The 18,528-nt window shown below is 65.6% G+C and overlaps 2 protein-coding genes across 3 annotated transcripts; one reads left to right on the top strand and one right to left on the bottom strand.

Moving 5' to 3' along the window:
- Nucleotides 1-1,187: 1,187 nt before the first annotated feature.
- Nucleotides 1,188-13,708, top strand: LZTR1 (leucine zipper like post translational regulator 1). 2 transcript variants are annotated; one of them, XM_056821362.1, is made up of 20 exons: nt 1,188-1,714; nt 2,114-2,176; nt 3,149-3,205; nt 3,311-3,390; nt 3,551-3,659; nt 3,952-4,035; nt 4,886-4,943; nt 5,576-5,715; nt 6,016-6,217; nt 6,951-7,061; nt 7,223-7,315; nt 7,561-7,656; nt 10,411-10,561; nt 10,660-10,829; nt 10,916-11,072; nt 11,155-11,281; nt 11,370-11,519; nt 11,597-11,702; nt 11,782-11,862; nt 12,676-13,708. In XM_056821362.1, the coding sequence occupies exons 1-20, from the start codon at nt 1,485-1,487 to the stop codon at nt 12,790-12,792; spliced, it is 2,382 nt and encodes a 793-aa protein (XP_056677340.1). In that variant the 5' UTR covers nt 1,188-1,484; the 3' UTR covers nt 12,793-13,708. The 2 variants fall into 2 exon arrangements, with proteins under 2 accessions (XP_056677340.1, XP_056677341.1); XM_056821363.1 differs by lacking the exon at nt 1,188-1,714 and having other exon boundaries at nt 2,114-2,180.
- THAP7 (THAP domain containing 7) lies at nt 13,257-16,238 on the bottom strand. The gene is made up of 5 exons (XM_001377821.4): nt 16,154-16,238; nt 15,929-16,008; nt 15,000-15,155; nt 14,776-14,916; nt 13,257-14,645 (listed from the first exon to the last, which is right to left on the bottom strand). The coding sequence occupies exons 2-5, from the start codon at nt 16,006-16,008 to the stop codon at nt 14,078-14,080; spliced, it is 945 nt and encodes a 314-aa protein (XP_001377858.1). The 5' UTR covers nt 16,154-16,238; the 3' UTR covers nt 13,257-14,077.
- Nucleotides 16,239-18,528: the final 2,290 nt, after the last annotated feature.

Raw genomic sequence — 18,528 nt, forward strand, 5'->3', positions numbered from 1 at the left:
CTGCTGGGGCCTTTCAGGGCGCCCCAGAAGGCAGAAGGCAGTTCACCTCCGGGCAGGAGTTCAGAGGCCGAGGTAGTAAGTGGCAGAGCTGGGCTGTGCCCTGGGGCCTCCGGATGAGAAGAGCCCAGGCTATGGCCCGGTGAGGGAATGGCCAGACCCCTGAGCTTCCCAGGTTGTGGCTTGCCCCCGCATTCTTCAGCTCAGAAGTGGCCGGGCTTGAATTCGAATCCAGCCCAAGCCCATGGCCTCCTGACTTCAGAGAAGCCGAGGCTCCTGGCATCTGCTGGGTGCTGTGCCCTCCAGAGGGGTTTTCCGTGGTGAGGAGATGCCAGGAGCCAAGATTCAAGTGAGAAGAGCCTGACGACACCAAGGCCCGCAGGCAGTGAGGCCCGGCCATTCCCGGGTTTCCTTCTCCAGGAGGGCCCCTTCAAAGTGCCCATGGCCGAGCCTTCTGCTTTGTAGCCCCGATCACGCCGGCCGTCATTGCCCCCATGTTACAGACGAGGAAGGCGAGGAGGTGGCCGGGGTCCTGGCTTGGGCCTTCGCTGTGCCCCTGACCATGAATTCGGGGGGCTCTGGGGTGTGCTGGCCCAAAGTGGGATGGTTTGGTCCCCAGGACACATTCTGGCTGTCCGTCCAGCGGTGGGAGGCAGGGAGGCTGAGATGACCCCTGGAGGGGGTGTGGTAGGGGAAGGATGGCCCTGGATTCTGAGAGGCAGGAGAAGCCTCGGGGCCAGGCTGTATGTCCTTGGACAAGTCCTTTCCCAGCTCTGGGCAAGCGCAATGTCCTCCTCTGTACAAGGGGAGGATGGCTCTGGGTCTGGCAAGACTCCCTTGGGCCTCTGGTCTGCTGGGAGGGCAGTGTGGTCCAGTGGGCAGCAGCGGGTCCAGGGTGAGGCAGCCCACCCTCAGCATTCTATAGCAATATGACCTAGGTGAGAAGGCATGACTAGGCGGAAACAGGGAAAGCTTCCCAGAGGAAGTGGCCAGGGCAGAACGTTGAAAGGAAGGATTGTAAGAAGGGGAAGTGAATGCATGCCAGGCAGTGGGTACAGCTAGGCCAATGGCAGAGACTGGAAACGGAGCGCTGCTTTGGTGCCTCTACAGGGGGCAATGGGAAGCATTCGGCTTTATCTTCTAGCCACCCCTCCCGGCATGCCTCACGCTCCCGGAAGGCTCCATCTTGCTATTATCGCAGGACTGCCTGCTCCCAGAAAACCCACGAACAGACTTCAACTCCCAACAGGCACTTTTCGGACTACATTTCCGGAAAGAAATTATGCAGCCTGGGAGCGACGGCCCCACCCTGGTTACACCCGGTCGCGGTCCCCGCGCTTCGATGGGACTACATATCCCGGCAGGCGCTGCGTGATCCCGTGCTGAGGACAGTATCGGTTATGTAGTAAGGCCTGCCGGAAACTGTAGTCCTGACGCGGGGACCACTGGGAGGCGCGGGGCGGGGCTCCGAAAGGGGCGGTGTGGGCATGGCGGCGGCGCCGGGCGGCGGCTGCTCCGGCCCTGGCTCCAGCTCCGGATCCATCTCTGGCTCCGGTACAGGGGCTGCTGCGGCCGCGCGACCCAAGGTGGCCCCGAGCGTGGACTTTGACCACAGCTGCTCGGATAGCGTGGAGTATCTGACTCTCAACTTCGGGCCCTTCGAGACTGTGCACCGATGGCGCCGCCTACCGCCCTGCGACGAGTTCGTGGGCGCGCGGTGCGTGAATGCCTGTGTGCATGTGGTGGCGGGGCCTGCCAGCAGATCCAGAAGGGGGAGGGGCCGCGGTGGGGGCGGGGTTTTAGTGGAGGAGTGGGGGCTGGTGTCTAGGCTGCGGAGGGGGCGGGGCCTGTTTAGGAAGGGGGAGTGTCTGTCGAGGGGGCGGGGCTGGGGTGGGACCGCGGTGGGAGGGGTCTCGGTGGTAGAGTGGAATTGGGGAGGAGGCTGGGCTCTGGTGGAAGGATGGATCCCGGGAAGGCTTGCTGGAGGGGGTGGGGCTTGGTGGAGGGGCGGGGCTGTGGGAAGCATTGGCGAGGGGGCAGGTCAGGACCCTCTTGTGGGGGCTTCCCAGCAGGCCCCTTGTTCTGACCCTCCCACCTCCCCGCTCTCCCCGGGCAGGCGCAGCAAGCACACAGTGGTGGCTTATAAGGATGCCATCTACGTGTTTGGAGGCGACAATGGGTAGGTGAGCGAGGGGGCTCACTCCTCTGGGGCGGCATTGCTGCCATTTGTAGGGGTGTGAGATGGAGCCTTGGAGGAGCTTTCCGGGCTGTTCAGGGTTCGAATTCTACCTCTGAGGCCTGGGGGGTGATTTTCTTTCCCTAACTCTTGCCTGGCTCATGGGGGCATTACTGCGGGCAGAGGCCGGGCCTGAGTTCCAGTCTGGCCTCCAACATCCAAGTTCTGTGTAAAGACTGCTGTCAGCAGATGGTGGGGTTCTGGAGGCCGGGGCCCCGGGTTCAAATCCTACCCTGACCTTTAGTGCCATTTGGCCAGGGTAGGCCTGTTTCTGTCGTCCTCGCTTTCCTGATGTTCGAGGCTCCCACGTGGACCCACATATGTGCAGTCAGTCCTGTGTACAGGGAGCCGCTGCCCGTCGTCCAGCGCTGTGAGGCCTGAGGAGCCTGGTTTATTCCAGAGGGATGAGCCGAGCCTCTTGGGGAGGCCCCGGGGTGGCCCCAGGCCCAGCGGGAGGCCACCTCGCATCCAAGAACCCTTAGAACGTCCGAGCCGGCAGACCTTCATTCTAACTTGGAGGCTCTGGCTGTACGGCTACAGAGAACCTTCAAGGCCTCCCAGATTATGCCCTCACTTTACACGTGGGGAAACTGAGGCAGGACGGTGCCGTGAGCTGGCCTCTTGGACTTGGGTAGAAGGTGCCTGAGCGGGGCGGCCGGGTGGCTCGGTGGAGAAAGCTGGGCCTGGAGAGGGGAGGTCCTGGGTTCCCGGGGAGACCCTGGGCCGGTCCCTTCCGCCTCTGCCTCCAGCCCTTAATGCCCTTCTGCCTGGGGGCGACGCCAGCGTGGGGTCTGCGGCGGAAGGGAAGGGCTCAGAAGAGGCTCTGCCTGCTGGGCTGCCCCCGTGTCCGAGCAGCGGGCCCAGCGGCGGCCTCCCGGGGTCCGGCCGGCCTGAACGGGGCCTCGTCCCTTTCAGAAAGACGATGCTGAACGACCTGCTGCGCTTCGACGTCAAGGACTGCTCGTGGTGCAGGTGGGCTCCGGCGGGGGGCGGGGCGGGCGCAGGCCTGCGGGGGATGGCCCGGGGGGGGTTCCAGGCCGGGATGGGGAGCCGACGCCCCTTCGTGCCCCTCTGCAGGGCCTTCACCACCGGGACGCCGCCGGCCCCCCGCTACCACCACTCGGCCGTCGTCTACGGGAGCAGCATGTTTGTGTTTGGTGAGCGCCGCGTGGCCCGGGATGGGGGGGCGCCGCGACCCCCCACCCTGGGGTGCCGAGGCCCTCCTGGAGCCTCCTCTGGGGGGCTCGTGCCTTTGCCCAGGGCCCCCGGGGCAGCCTGGGAGGCCTGGAGGGGCCCTCACAGGCCGCGTCTTCACAGGCGGCTACACGGGCGACATTTACTCCAACTCCAACCTGAAGAACAAGAACGACCTGTTCGAGTACAAGTTCGCCACCGGCCAGTGGGCGGAGTGGAAGATCGAAGGGAGGTGAGCGGCGGCCGGGCCGGGCCTCCTCGGGGGCAGCCCACGGCCTGCCCCATCGGCCTCCGGCTCCCCCCGGAAGTGGCGGGCCAGCCGGAGGCACCCCGCGGGCTCGTGACTCAGCCAGGGTCACTCGGGCCTTCGTGACTGCAGACCCAGCACGCTGCGTGCCCGGGCTAGGAGTCGGGACACGAGCAGACTCAGGCTCCCGGGCCCGCGCGGAGACGTCCCAGGGAGGGGTGGGAGGCCGGGCCGGCGGTGCCCAGCGGCTTCCCTCACGCGTCCGGCTCCCCCGCAGGTTACCTGTGGCGAGGTCGGCACACGGGGCGACCGTGTACAGCGACAAGCTGTGGATCTTCGCAGGCTACGACGGCAATGCCCGGTACGTGGGCACGAGGCTGGCTTCCCTTCCCTGGCACTGCCCGATGGCTGTGCAGCCCTGGCCGGCTCCCCCAGAGGCAGTCTGTCCTGTGTGTCTGGCTGACCTCGGCCCACAGGATGCTGGGGGGCCCCCGCGGGCCTGGTGCGGGCAGCACCGCAGGAAGAGCGCCCACAGGATGCTGGGGGGCCCCCCCTAGGCCTGGTGCGGGCAGTGCCCCAGGAAGAGCGCCCACAGGATGCTGGGGGGCCCCCGCGGGCCTGGTGCGGGCAGCACCGAAGGAAGAGCGCCCACAGGATGCTGGGGGGCCCCCATAGGCCTGGTGCGGGCAGTGCCCCAGGAAGAGCGCCCACAGGATGCTGGGGGGCCCCCCCTAGGCCTGGTGCGGGCAGCACCGCAGGAAGAGCCCCCACAGGATGCTGGGGGGCCCCCATAGGCCTGGTGCGGGCAGTGCCCCAGGAAGAGCGCCCACAGGATGCTCTCGGTCGGGGTGTCTGGGCTTTTGCTGGGATGGGAGGCTCCCTCAGGCAGCCTGGAGAAACTGCTTCCTGCGCGGCCTCCGAGACCCGGAGGTGCCATTACGGCCTGCCGTGGCCCTCGCCGGGCCTGGCTCTCCCTGCAGGCCCGGCGCGGGGCTGGCCCAGGTGCTGCAGGCCCGGCCCTGGGCCTTCTCCGTCCTGGGAGGAAGCTGGCCGGGAGGCCCCGGCTCGTGCCGCCATCTCGTCCCCTGCTGGGCCAGCCTCTTCCTCTTTGGTCTAAAGTGGGGCTGCAGGAAGGGGGCGGCCCGTGTCGGGCACGGCCAGGCGCCGCGCCAGGCAGTCACCGCCGCCGTCCCCGGCCTCTCCCGATCCAGGCTAAGTGACATGTGGACGATCGGCCTTCAGGACCGAGAGCTGACCTGCTGGGAAGAGGTGAGCTTCGGGGCGCTGCCGTCACGCAGGGAAGGAGCCCCGGGGCCAAGCCTGTCCCAGCCCAGGCTGTCGTGAGCCTGGAGGGCGCAAGGGTGCCGGAACAGCTTTTCTCACCCCATCCGTGGGACCCCTCGAGCCCACGGCCTTGAGACGGCTCTGGGGGGAGGAGAGGGGCGAGCAGGGCACTCCAGGCGTGGGGACAAAGGCCTGGAGGTGGGAGATGGAGGGAGGAATAGAAAGAAACCAGCATGGGGGGACAGAGGGCGGCTGGGGAGTCTGGGAGGGGGCGGTGAGGCCCGACCGGGAAGGCCCTAAAAGCTGGCAGAGGAGCTTCTGTCTGACTCCGGCCAGCGTTTCTTTGGCGACTGCTCTGTGTGGGCGCCTCTTACAGACGAGGAAACTGAGGCCAACAGGGTGAAGTGACTTGCCCAGGGTGACACAGCTAGTGAGTGTCTGAGGCCAGACCCGACCTCGTGTCTTCCCGACTTTCTGCGGAGTCCCCGGCCGCCTCCTAGCGAATAGTCCGGCGCGTCGGGCAGCCGCGGGGCATCCCGGGAGCCCCCGAGGCAGGGCCGGCAGGGGGAGGCGCCCCTTCCTGAAGGCCCTCCCCGGCCGATTTCCCCGGGTCCTAGATCGAGCAGAGCGGCGAGATCCCCCCTTCCTGCTGCAACTTCCCCGTGGCCGTGTGCAGGGACAAGATGTTCGTGTTCTCGGGCCAGAGCGGCGCCAAGATCACCAACAACCTCTTCCAGTTCGAGTTCCGGGACAAAGTGTGAGGGCGGCGGCTGGGGGATGGGTGGCGGGATGGGTGCCGGTGGTGGCGGGATGGGTGGCGGCGGCTGGGGGATGGGCAGCAGGATGGGTGGCGGCGGCTGGGGGATGGGCAGCAGGATGGGTGGCGGCGGCTGGGGGATGGGCAGCAGGATGGGTGGCGGCGGCTGGGGGATGGGCAGCAGGATGGGTGGCGGCGGCTGGGGGATGGGCAGCAGGATGGGTGGCGGCGGCTGGGGGATGGGCAGCAGGATGGGTGGCGGCGGCTCGGGGGTGGGTGACCGTCTCCTCCTGTCCCCAGCTGGACCCGCATCCCCACCGAGCACCTGCTGCGGGGCTCGCCCCCGCCCCCGCAGCGGAGGTACGGGCACACCATGGTTGCCTTCGACCGGCACCTCTACGTGTTCGGGGGGGCGGCCGACAACACCCTCCCCAACGAGCTTCACTGCTACGACGTGGACTTCCAGACGTGGGAGGTCATCCGGCCGAGCCCCGACAGCGAGGTGAGCAGCCCGGCGGGACAGACAGACAGACAGACAGAGTGGGGCCGGGCCGGAGCCTGAGGGGGAGCAGCCCCGGGGGGGGAATCGCGCATGGCCGGTCCCTCCCTCCCTCCAGAGCCCCGCCGGCCCCTCCGTGGCGCCGGCCAGCTTCTCTCCGAGGCCAGGAGAGTCGCCCCTGGCCCGGAGCCTGCGCCTGTGCAGGTGGAGGGCCCTGAAGAGCGGGGCCAGGCAAGCGCTGGGCCCGGGGAGAGGGAGGGCTTTGGCCGGACCAAGGAGGACGGCCGAGAGTCTGCGGCCTCTACGCTGGTGGACGAGCGTTCGTTTAAGTGGGATCGAGAGCGAGGCCAGGCCTGGCCTCGACCAAGCAGGGAGGCCGGACTGGGCCGGCAGGAGCGGCCGCTGCCGCCCTTTCTCGTCCCCGGGGTTGGAGGCGGAAGAGCCCGAAGGACGGGGCAGGGACTGGGCCTCCCCGGGCTGGAGGGTGCGTGAGGCCCGGCCGCCTCCCCGGCACGTGCTGTCGGGCCCGGCTGCGACTTCGGGGCCTCGCTCGGAGCCGCCGCTCTCCCGGGCCCGGGCGGGCCGCCTGCCCTCTCGCTGCTTCCTCCTTTGCCCAGGCAGGCCGTCCCGGGGCAGAGGCGCCGCGGCCCTGCGGGTGGGCGGGAGGCCGGCCGGGCGGGTGCTGGGCTCTGGCTCGCTCCCCCGCCCGCTCACGGGCCCTCATCTCCTGGCGCAGCTGCCCAGCGGGAGGCTGTTCCACGCGGCCGCCGTCATCTCGGACGCCATGTACATCTTCGGGGGCACCGTGGACAACAACATCCGCAGCGGGGAGATGTACCGATTTCAGGTGCCCGCCTCGGCCCTGGCCGCCCTTCCTGGGGGGAGGGTCAGAGCCTCCGCCCCGGCCCCGCCTCCGGCCGTGAGGCCTAGCTGGGCGGCACGCGGGGGGGCGGGGGGCCTGCCGGCCCGCGAGCTCGCCGGGAGCTGGCGGGCTGCCGTGTCTCGCAGTTCTCCTGCTACCCCAAGTGCACGCTGCACGAGGACTACGGGCGCCTGTGGGAGAGCCGCCAGTTCAGCGACATGGAGTTCATCCTGGGAGAGGTGGGTCCCCCGGAGGGGCCCCGTCAGAGGGAGGGAGCTCCCCGGGTCGGGGCATCGCGAGCGCTTCCTGGGCGTGGGGATGTGGATGTCACCCTGGGCGGACCTTGGGCCCAGGGGTGCCCCGGGGGAGTAGGCGGCAGAGGCAGAATTTGCACCTGGAGCCTGTGACAGACAGTGGGGTCCGTCCCTTCACCTGCCCGAGGGGCCCCGGAGAGCTGGTGACGGGCTGGGCTTCTTGTCCACAGAAGGAGGAGCGGGTTCGAGGACACATCGCGATCGTCACAGCTCGGTGCAAGTGGCTGCGGAAGAAGATAACGCAGGCCCGGGAGCGAGCGCGGCAGGTGAGGGCCCCCCATCCACGGGGACCTGAGGGGCAGACGGACGGGGGTGTCACGGATGGGTGCCAGCTCCCCCCGGCCCATCAGCCCTGCCCTGGGCTCCCCCCGGCCCGTCAGCCCTGCCCTGGGCTCCCCCCGGCCCGTCAGCCCTGCCCTGGGCTCCCCCCGGCCCGTCAGCCCTGCCCTGGGCTCCCCCCGGCCCGTCAGCCCTGCCCTGGGCTCCCCCCGGCCCGTCAGCCCTGCTCTGGGCGCCTCAGCCCCCTTTTCCCAGGTGGCCTCTGGGCTGGGCTCTGGCCGGCTGTGACCCTTGCCAGGCGCCCGTTGTGGCTCAGGTGAGGCCGGGCCAGGCTGTCATGGTGGCAGGAGGCAGGATGCCGTGTGCCCAGAGGCCTCGGGGGAAGGCACGTCCCCACGGAGGGTGGAGGGGGCCCTGGAGGCCTCGTCCGTCTGGCTCTGGTGTCTCCCTCCCTTCCCTCTAAGGGGCCCTCAGTCATGTGGTGGGCGAGGCGAGAAGGGCCCGGAGAGCTGGCCGGGGAGAGGGGCAGCCGGGACGATTTCTCTGGAAGGGGCTCTGGCCAGGCAGACGGGCTCCCTCTCTGAGGCCCGGCAGGGACGCCCGCCCTGGAGGCCACAGACTGGATCGGGGACCCTCTTTGGTCCCCCTCCTGCGGGCCTTTCCAAGTGTCCCTCCGTGATCCATTCTGAAGGCCTTGGCCGGCTGCAGGGTGGCTCCTCTGGGGGGCAGACTGGGGGGGACGGGACGAGGAAGAGAGGAGCCAGCGAGGCCCCCCAAGCACCCCAGGGAAGAATCGGATGGCTGGCCTCACTACTTGGAGAAGTGGGGACCCCTCTTGTGCAGCGCCCGGGATAGAGGGGAGACGGGCAGGACAGACCCGCTGTGAGCCCCCACGTTTGCCAGGCACCAGGGATGGAGGCGGCACAGGCCGTGAGGATGGCATCAGGGGCACCAATGCCAAAGACGAGGCCCATCGAGATGGGGCGCTCGTGACGGGGCTGCCCATCACGGGACCAGAAAGGACCTTTGGCCTCCTGTTAGGATGCGACAAGTGGGCACCCGGCCACCTCCGAGTCCAGCTTGGTGGGTCCTGGGGGCCGTCGGGGGAGCACTACAGGGCAGGCAAGTGTGGACCCGCTTTTCAACGATGGAAAGAGAGTGGAGCGTGTGGACGGGACGGAGCCGGTGAGCTTGCCTCGGGTTCCCTTGGACGCCGGGGAGGTCCCAAGGACTGTCAGCCCAGACCGGGCTCTCGCCAGGAGAGCGCGGAGCACCCGAGCTCATCCCGGACCGTTCTTGTGAGAGATGGAGGAGGAGGGCCCGGCGCTGATCCGGCCCGGGGCCCGGCGCAGAGGCTGACCTCGAGAGCCCTTTGCACAAGCACAAAGGGAGGAGGTTCCTGTCTGAGGCACTGGCCAGCGGACCCTTCCCAGGGCCACACTGAGAGATCCCAGCCTCCTAGAATGGGGGGCCGGGGCCGGGGGGGGGCATTCAGGGGAGAAATACCAAATCACCCAAGGCAGGACACAATCCAGCGAGCAAGCAGGCAAGCGAGTGAGCCAGTGAAGGAAGGAGGAAGCACACAAGTGAATCAAGAAGGGAACAAGCGAGAGAGCCAGCAAGACGAACAAGTGGAGCAAATGAGGATTAATGAAGGACCAAGCAAGAGAGCCAATGAGTGAAGTAACAAAGGAATAAGTGAGCAAACCAGCAAGAGAACAAGTGAGGGAGCAACCGAGTCAATAAGCAAGCAAGGGGGAAACCAGTGAATTAACGAAGGAACAAGCAAGTAAACAAGCGAGGGAGCAAACAAGTGAATTAAATAAGCAAGAGAACAAGTGGAGCAAGCAAGAGCCAAGGGAGCAAATGAGAATTAAGGAAGGAACAAGCAAGAGAACAGAGCAAGTAAGAGCCAATGAGGGAGCAAATGAGTGAAGTAACAAAGGTACAAGCGAGCAAGAGGGAAATGAGTGAATTAAGGAAGGAACAAGCAAGTAAACAAGCGAAGGAGCAAACGAGTGAGCCAATGACAAATTAGCAAAGGAGCAAACAAGTGAATTAATGAACAAGCAAGTGAGGGAGCTCAGAGGAGTCAGTGAGGGGGAAACAAATGAATTAATGAAGGCACAAGCAAGTGAGCCAAGGAGGGAAGGAGCGAGTAAGGAGCTAGGGGCAAACACATGGATCTGAGTGAAGGTGCGAATAAGTGAACCAATGAGAGAAGCAAGTGAGCCAGTGAGGAGCAGCCTTGGGCCTCCTGCCAGAAGTGCTGCTCGAACCCTGGGCTTCTCCAGGCAGGGGTGCCAGCAGGGCAGCACCCAGGGAGAAGGTGTGGGACTGGAGGCTGGCAGAAGGAGCCCAGATGCAAGTTCCACGTTGGTTGGGGGAGACTGGCTGGTCCCGGGGCTGTTCCAGTGTGGACAGGCTGCCAGAAGGGAGCTGGGCAGCAGTCCGTGTCTCACCCCTGGCCTGCCCTCCATGGTGAGTAGGGATCAGCAGCGGCCTCTGCTCTGACCAGAAGCCGGCCGTTTCCCAGACTCCTTCGGGAGGATGGGGATCAGAGGACCTGGGTTCGAATCCCTTCAGAGTCCTCACTGTGCAACGGAACGCAGGGCTTCTGTCACCAAGACGGATCCTCCCGCTGAGGCAGGGATGTTCCCGCGGAAGGGCCTGTGGGATGGGCTCCCTTTTACAGATGGGCAAACTGAGGCCTTGCCCCTCTTTGTTTTGGTCGAGTGTAGAAGTCCAGGCCGGAGGCCGAGGAGGAAGGGCCAGGGCCGGGGCCACCGCGGCCTTCCCTGCTGGAGGTGGCCATCCGCGAGGCCGAGGCGCAGCCCTTCGAGGTGCTCATGCAGTTCCTGTACACCGACAAGATCAAGTACCCCCGCAAGGGTAGGGCGGAGGAGCGGCCCCGGCGGGCGAGGGGTGGGGAGGGGCCGGGCCGGACCAGCGCCGCCCCCGAGCCGCCCCCTCCGCTCCCCTTCGGCCAGGCCGCGTGCAGGATGTGCTGCTCATCATGGACGTGTACAAGCTGGCGCTGAGCTTCCAGCTGTGCCGCCTGGAGCAGCTGTGCCTGCAGTACATCGAGGCCTCGGTGGACCTGCAGAACGTCCTGGCCGTGTGCGAGAGCGCCAGCAAGCTGCAGCTGGACCAGCTCAAGGTGGGCGGGGCCTCCTCCAGGAAGGGGCGGGGCCTGGCCTGGCCGGGGCAGTGACTTAGCCAGGGTCTGTCTGTCTGCCCGCGCAGGAGCACTGCCTCAACTTCGTGGTGAAGGAGTCCCACTTCAACCAGGTGATCATGATGAAGGAGTTCGAGCACCTCTCGTCCTCCCTCATCGTGGAGATCGTGCGACGGAAGCAGCAGCCGCCCATCCGGGCGCACTGCGAACAGCCCGTGGACATAGGTGGGCGGGGCCCTTTGGGGGAGGGGCGTCCCCGCCCCCGCCCCCCAGCCAGCCTCACCCTCCGCCCATCCGCCTCCTGCAGGCACGTCGCTCATCCAGGACATGAAGGCCTGCTTGGAGGGGGCGGGGACGGACTTCTGCGACATCACCCTGCTCCTGGACGGCCACCCGAGGCCGGCCCACAAGGCCATCCTGGCCGCGCGCTCCAGGTAGGCCGGCGGGCAGGCGGGGGAGGGGAGTGGGGGGGGCGGGCGCCGCAGGCTGGGGCAGCAGCAGCAGGGCCTCTCCGCCTCCCAGTTACTTCGAAGCCATGTTCCGATCCTTCATGCCCGAGGACGGGCAGGTGAACATCTCCATCGGGGAGATGGTGCCCAGCAAGCAGGCCTTCGAGTCCATGCTGCGCTACATCTACTACGGGGAGGTGGACATGCCGCCCGAGGACTCGCTGTATCCTGCCGCGGGGCGGGGCGGGGCGGGGCCGAGCCGGGCTGGGCGGGGCTTTCCTTTCCTTAACCCTCCCCCAGCTACCTCTTTGCTGCGCCCTACTACTACGGCTTCTACAACAACCGGCTCCAGGCCTACTGCAGGCAGAACCTGGAGATGAACGTGACGGTGGAGAACGTGCTCCAGGTAGGGGGCGGGGCCTGGCCGGGCGGGGCGGGGCCTGGCGGGGGCGGGGCCCTCTCTGAGGGCCTGCCCCGCGTCTCAGATTCTAGAGGCTGCCGACAAGACGCAGGCGCTGGACATGAAGCGGCATTGCCTGCACATCATCGTGCACCAGTTCACCAAGGTGGGTTGGCCCTTCTCGGGGGTTTGGGGGGTCTGCTGCCCACCCCGCCTGCCCTGGCTCTGAGGGCCCGCGCGGCTCCCCGCTGGACTCCACGACGGCTTCGCCCCGCCTTCCGGACACGTGCGAGCCTCCATCCCAGGCCGGCGGGGACTGGTGGGGAAGCGCGAGGGCACGCCGGAGGAATCCGGGCCCTCCTGGGATGGCAGGCCGTGGGGCCCAGGAGGAGGAGGTGCAGCGTGTGGCACTGACCGCCGGGCCCCAGCGTTTGTGGGCACCTTCCTGGCCCGGTTGCCGCTCACAAGGGAGGCCGGAGCACGGGGCCCAGGGGGCTGAGCCAGCAAGCCAGGGAGGGGGCAGCCGGCAGCCCCCTGGCTCTGGCCCAAGCTCCCCAGTCACGTCTTGGGGCGCCCTGGCGAGGCATCCCAGGAATAAAAGTGCTGCTGTTACCCGACTGTCGCTCCATGTGGAACCGAGCCCGCCCCGCCTTCCCCAGGGCCCTGTGTCTGGAGGGGAGGAGGGGGCCAGGGAGGCGAGCACAGGCGCTGCATCAGATCGCACAGGCCCAGGGGGCTGCCGTGGGGCTGGTCCCACAGGAAGGGCCGGGCCGTGAACAAGCTCTTGTCCTCACTGGCCCAGGGCCCCGAGGACGCGCCACCGTGGGCACAGTGGGTGTTTGCCCACATCTCTGGCGGGTGCTGCACCCCGAGGGTCACAGCCAGCCCCGGAGGTGCTTTGTGGGGGTCGGCGAGGGAGAGGCCGTGACCCCCACCCAGAGGCCCGCAGTGACCTCTCCCATCTCGGCTTTTCCCGAAGGTTTCCAAGCTGCCCAACCTCCGAGCCCTGAGCCAGCCGCTCCTCGTGGACATCATCGAGTCTTTGGCCACTCACATATCTGACAAGCAGTGCGCCGAGCTGGGCTCCGACATATGATGCTCCGGAGGCCCAGCCCTGGGGGACGCAGCGGGCTGGTGTGGATGGAGGCTCCGTGGGCCAGAGCAGACCCTCAGCCTCCTCCGGGGGAAGGGGTGCCTGCAGGCTCCCAGGCCTCGGGGGATCCTCTCCCCAGGCCTCGGGAACGGACGAGTGGGAGCCGGCAGTCGTGTGCCTGGCGTCCCTCTGCCCCTCAGGGAAGGACAAAGACTGCGGAGGAGGGCAGCACCCTGACTGCCCCTCCCTCTCGTCCCTGGGGCCCAGGGTTCAACAACCCCCCCAGTGTGCCCTCCTTTACTGCTGGACAGTCCAGCCTCTTCCTGGCTCCACTATGCCTGGGGACATTTTTCACATGCCCAGTGTGGGCGCTGCCTCCCTCTGCTGCCTGGGGCAATGCAGGGAGCTCGCAGGCGGTGTGAGGGTGCAGTTTGGGCACAGCAATGACCAGTCATGGGCGCCAAGGCTGCCGCTATTCCTTTCTCCGGGGCCGGTTTTATTTTCTAGGCCTCTTACCTTTTAGGCTGGGGGTTGGGGCGTGTCACTGCCCTCCCCTGCCCTGATGTCCAAAGACAGGGCTGGGCCGAGCCCCAGGACCCCCAGGCTGTCACCACTTGGAGGGGTGGCAGGAGCTGAGGGGCCACGGCCCGAGGGAGGGAGGGGCCCCTGGCAGCCACACTGGCCACCTCTACCTAGTGGGGCAGATGTGTCCTTGGCTGGGCCCCGGCTTTGGTGGCCCTTCTGTCCTTCCTTGCCGGTTTGCGGCCTGTGTCGGGGGGCTTCTGAAGCTCATCCAGAGGGGAGGGTGCCAGGGGAAAGGCCCAGATTGGCAAGTGCAGGCCTCGGTCCCCAACACCCCAGAGGGTCCTTTCCTAGTGAGGGACTGCTCTGGGCGGAAATAAAGGACTCTGGCCGGTCAGTCTGCTTGTCTGCCTTTCGGGCGGGGGGAGGATGAGCACTGTGCTGTGTGTGGAGGTCGGGAGTCCTCCGGGTGCTGGAGGAGCCTTGGGCAGAGGGCCGGGCCTGCCCCCAGGGCCGCCGTCCTTAGGTGGGCTGCAGTGTTCCCTTTGACCGTCGCAGAATGGCTTGGCACAGACGCAAAGGAAACAAGACCCTGTTGGTGCCGGCGCTCTGCCTGGGCAGGTGACTGTGCGGGGAGGGAGCAGAAGGAACTCAGATCACCCAAAGTGCCAGAAATACGGTGTTTTGGCCCCTCCCCCACAAAGCAAGCCAGAGGTCTGGGGCAGCCTGGCTGGCACCCCAAGTCCCAGCCCTCCACCGACGTCCTTCACTGTGGTTCGAAGCCTTGTGAGTGCTCTTTCGGGGCCTGCCGGGCATCCCCCTGGGCCCGCTTGTCTCGCACTCGCTCCTGCTGCAGCCGAGCGATCCTCAGGCGCAGACGCTGCTCTCGGCGCTTGCAGGCCTGTAGCTGGCGCTGGGCTTTGTCCAGGGCGTCCAGGGCCGCCTCAGCCCGCCTCTTCCACAGCAGCGCGCTGCCCACCTGGTAGCTGTGCTCGCTCTGGATGTAGGCCCCGGCCGGCGGGGGCAGCCGCAGCATGTAGGCTGAGGGGGACACGGGCCGGGCCGTGGAGGGTGAGGGCTCCTGCTCGGGGGAGGGGGGTGTCGCGCAGCTCGCTTCCTCCCCGTGGGGTGCCAGGGGCTCCAGGAGGTCAGAGAAGGGGCTCACGAGGCCGCTGGGAGCCGGTGAGGGTGGCAGGGCCGGCAGGCTCTCTGGGGGAGCGGGGCCTTCGGGGGCAGGCAGCTCTTCCCCGGGGAAGCAGGGGACATCACCAGGAGCCGGCCCGTTCACCAGGGTGCTATTTACAGGGGGAGGGGGCGGCAGGCCGGCAGAACAGCTGTGGAGGAAACCGGACAAGAGATACAAGGCCCGCCCCAATCCCGGGGATCCCCGCCCCGCTGCCTTTGTCTGACAGGTGGGGAAACTGAGGCCCGGAACCATCAGGCCCTGTGGCCCCCGGGACATACCGGCGTCTGCGTCTCCTGAGTCGGGCAAGATCGGGAGAGCCTGGGTGGAACCCATGCGTCTTGGCTTTGGAAGTCCGCCGCAGCTTGGAGAAAGACTCGAATATGGTGGGGACGGCCCCTTCCTTTAGCCTATGATAGCCACTGGGAGGGAGGAGAGACCTTGAGGGGAGCCCCGCCCCTCAGCTCTGCCCCGCCCCGCCCCGCCCCCGCCCCCAGGGGCCTACCTGATCCCCACCAGCTCAAAGCAGTTCTCCTCGAAGTGTTTGGAGCAGAAGTAGATGTACTCGGACGCGGGGTCCCAGAGCCCCTGCCCGCTGGGGTCCAGCCGCCGGCAGTTGGCCAGCCAGAGTCCACGTCGGGGGTTGTCCTTCTTGGGCAGCCTGAAGGGAGCCCCGCCCCGCGGCCCAGCTCAGGAGGTGCCCCGGGAGCTCCCACGGCCCCCCCCCCCCCCCCCCAGGTCCCGGCTCCGCCCTGCCGCCCCACAGTGAAGCCCCGACCTCTTTAAACTGGGCACGAGGCGGGACCTGGGGGGGAGTCCCAGCAAGCAGGGAATGGGATCTGGAAGGTATTCGGAGGATTCTCCCTTCCCCTCCAACCACGGGCCAAGCCTCATGATGGGAAGAGACCCCGCCGTGAGCCTCAGTGCCCTCATCTGGAAAATGGGCGCTGGAGCGGGCCTTGGAGGAGGAAGAGGGGGCGTTCTGTGCGGGGGGCACCGGCGCAAAGGCTCGGAGACTGGAAATGTGGAGCGTGGAAAAGGAGGTTTGATCCGAGGAGCGGCAGAGAGCCCTGGGATGGGAGCTGAGACCCTCGGCTGCGAGGGGGCAGAAGCAGGGGGTCCCGAGCTCCAGGCCCCTGCCTAGCTCCCCAGGCCTTCCTCCGCCCGGGGACGGGCGGGGGTCCAGTCTGCCCCCAGCGCCTGACTCACAGCAGGCCCTCACTAAGAGGGTAAGGGAGGCCGGCCGGCGGGCATGCTCCCAACAGGCACCTTTTCCTTCCACTGCAACCCAGGGGAAGCTCCGGGAACGCCCCGCCCCACCCCCGCTGGAGGCGGGGTCGCCTGTCCCCGCGCAGGCGCAGCGCCCCACCTCACGCAGCCACTCCTGCACACGCATACGGCACGCACGCGCACGCCTAGCGGCGACGCGCTCACCTGTGGAAAGAGATCCCGCGGGTCCGGGTCTCGCGCGTGTCGCGGGTGCAGCAGCCCGCGGCCGAGCAGTGCCGGGGCATCTGCAGGAGGAAGGGAGGAGGGCGCGGCCTCAGGTTACGCCAGGACCTCCTTCCGCCTGGTCCGGCCGCGCCGCCCCGACCCTTTCCGGCCCTCGCCCCCCTCCCCTATCCGCCCCCGGCCCCTCTCCCCCTGGGCCGCACTCACGGCTCCTCCATCGCGACGCCGCGGACGTGGTCTCGCGAGAGCGCGCCCACCGTTACGGGGCGTGAGCTGAAGGGCGGAGACTACGCTTGCGCAGTAAAGCGGGGGCGGTGGAAAGGCAGAAAATCGGCCGGTTTACCCAGGATGCCGAGCGCTGGCAGGGATTGAGCGAGGCTCCACAGGAAGGCACAGCGTGTGGGGGGTGGGAGGCGCGGATGAGCGTCCTCACCAGGGATGCTCGAGATGTGACCAGGTCACCCCCTCCCCGTGGGAATTTCTGTTTAGACTTGGGGAGACAGGGAGAAGGCGTTTATTTAATGCCTGCTCTGTGCAGCCCTTTTAGACTAAGCTCTTCCCCCCGGGAGACAGGTGCTGTCATTACCCCTGTTTTACAGTGGAGGAAACTGGTGAGGCGAGCTGCCCGCATCCAAGAAGTGTCAGTTCTCGACAAACACTTCGTTTCCTTCCCGAATTTCCTTTCACGAAAAGCACAGTGGGAATATTGTATTCTAACGTGAAGGCCCACAGCGTGCCCCTCCCCCCTTGGGGGAATGTCAGAAAACGAACCAGCAAGATGGAATCTCCGTCATCTGGGAAAAAAATACTAAAAACAAAGGAAAAGGAAGAAGGCAGAAGTGACCCCGAACTTCCTCCACAGGCCCCGGAGCCTCACCTGAGTGGCTGTGGGGTCCGAGGCAGGGCTATGGATCCATGGAGTATGGTTTGGCACAGAGATAGAGAGATCCTCGTTCCTCCTCCTCTAAAAATGTGCCCACATGCATAGTGCACCTGCAGAGCCACGTCCACTATTTGGAAAAATACACCCCAGCATAGAGCATGCCATACTTCAAGGAGGTCAAAGGCACCAACTTTAGCCAGGAAGAAGAGATTCCTCCTTGGCTCTCTCACCCTCTGACCTCCTTAGCCTCAATACTGTGTATTGGTTCCAAGATCTGTAAGGGCTAGGCAATGGGGGTAAGTGACTTGCCCAAGGTCACACAGCTAGGAAGTGCCTGAGTTTAGATTTGAATCCAGGACCTCCTATATTTAAGCCTGCCTCTCCATCCACTGAGCCACCCAGCTGCCCCCCCCCCCAGCTAGTTTTTAAAGAAAGTAGCCACAGAATAAAATAGTTACAAAGGCTATATAGTGAAAGAAATTAATCTCCAAAGCATGTTAACAAGACTCATTGCTAAGTAGATCAGGAGTGGTTTGTGTTTTATCTGTTAGAAAAACACTAAAAACCTATTATTTTGGCCCTCAAAAAAGTCAATAACTGTTCATTAAGCTTCTGCCCTCTGCTGGGTGGTTGGCCTTTGCACTCATAAAGGACCACATGGCATCATGACTGGCCCATCAGACCAATAAGCGCCCAGAAGGCTCTACCCCAGACTGGGCACAAAGGGCCCTTATGGACAGTTGGGATGGAGACAGCTCTAGAGACGTGTGAATCTCTGGTTTCTTTTAAGAGACTGCAAATCTGCTTTGGTCAGAGAGCACAGGCTCTTCCTTGGTGTGGCCACACCATGTCTCACCATTGGGACCCTGAGAGTGTCCTTGTATCGCTTCTGATCTCAGTGTGAGTTCTCCGTAAAAGTCTTTCGGGTAAATGTGCCTTTGGCATTTGAACAACGTGGCCAGCCCACTGGAGTTGCGCTCTGTGCAGCAGAGTCCAAATGCTTGGCAGTTACAAGTGAAGACAGCCCCTCCCTTCAAGGAGCTCACAGTCTAACCAGGGAAGACAACACACAGAGGAAGCTGGAAATGGGGTAGGACCAGAAGCAGTGGCTGGTGGGAAATGGGGAAAGGAAGATGGGTGAAACTTCTTGAAATAGAAGCTTGTAGTTGTAAGCTCTAATCAGGGGCCCTGATGAGAATGTATGTGGCAGAATTTAAATTCAAGGCACCCCGACTCCAACCTAACATTTCATCTACCTACAGCGTTTCCTTGGTTTCCCCCATTTACATCATTCTGGGGGCTAAAGACTAAAATTGTCTCCAGAATGCCTTGGGCATTTCCTGGGATCATAGACTTTAGGGACCCTCGGGATAGGCTCACTTGATGCCTTCAGTCAACAGGAAATGGAGGGGAAATGGAGGCCAAGAGAAGGGGATCTGCCCAAGGCTACAGGTGGCTTATCCAGGATCTGGGCGGCCTTCTGCCTGCAAACCCGGGGCTCTTTCCTCTCCCTTAGTCATTGGCCCAGGGAGGCCTCAACCCGCACCCTACCCTGCCGCAAGGACCAGGTGGGTTTACAGGTTTCTCTCACTTTTGGGGGGCGAGTGCCCTCTGGTGGTTGCTTGGGGCTGCAGCAAGCAGCTGCTCAGGCTCTCCTGGGGACCGGCAGGCACTGGGGGCTAGAGAGGTTCTCTGCCTC

This window comes from Monodelphis domestica, chromosome 3 (assembly GCF_027887165.1).
Source record: "Monodelphis domestica isolate mMonDom1 chromosome 3, mMonDom1.pri, whole genome shotgun sequence".
Classification (NCBI taxonomy): Eukaryota; Metazoa; Chordata; class Mammalia; order Didelphimorphia; family Didelphidae; genus Monodelphis; species Monodelphis domestica.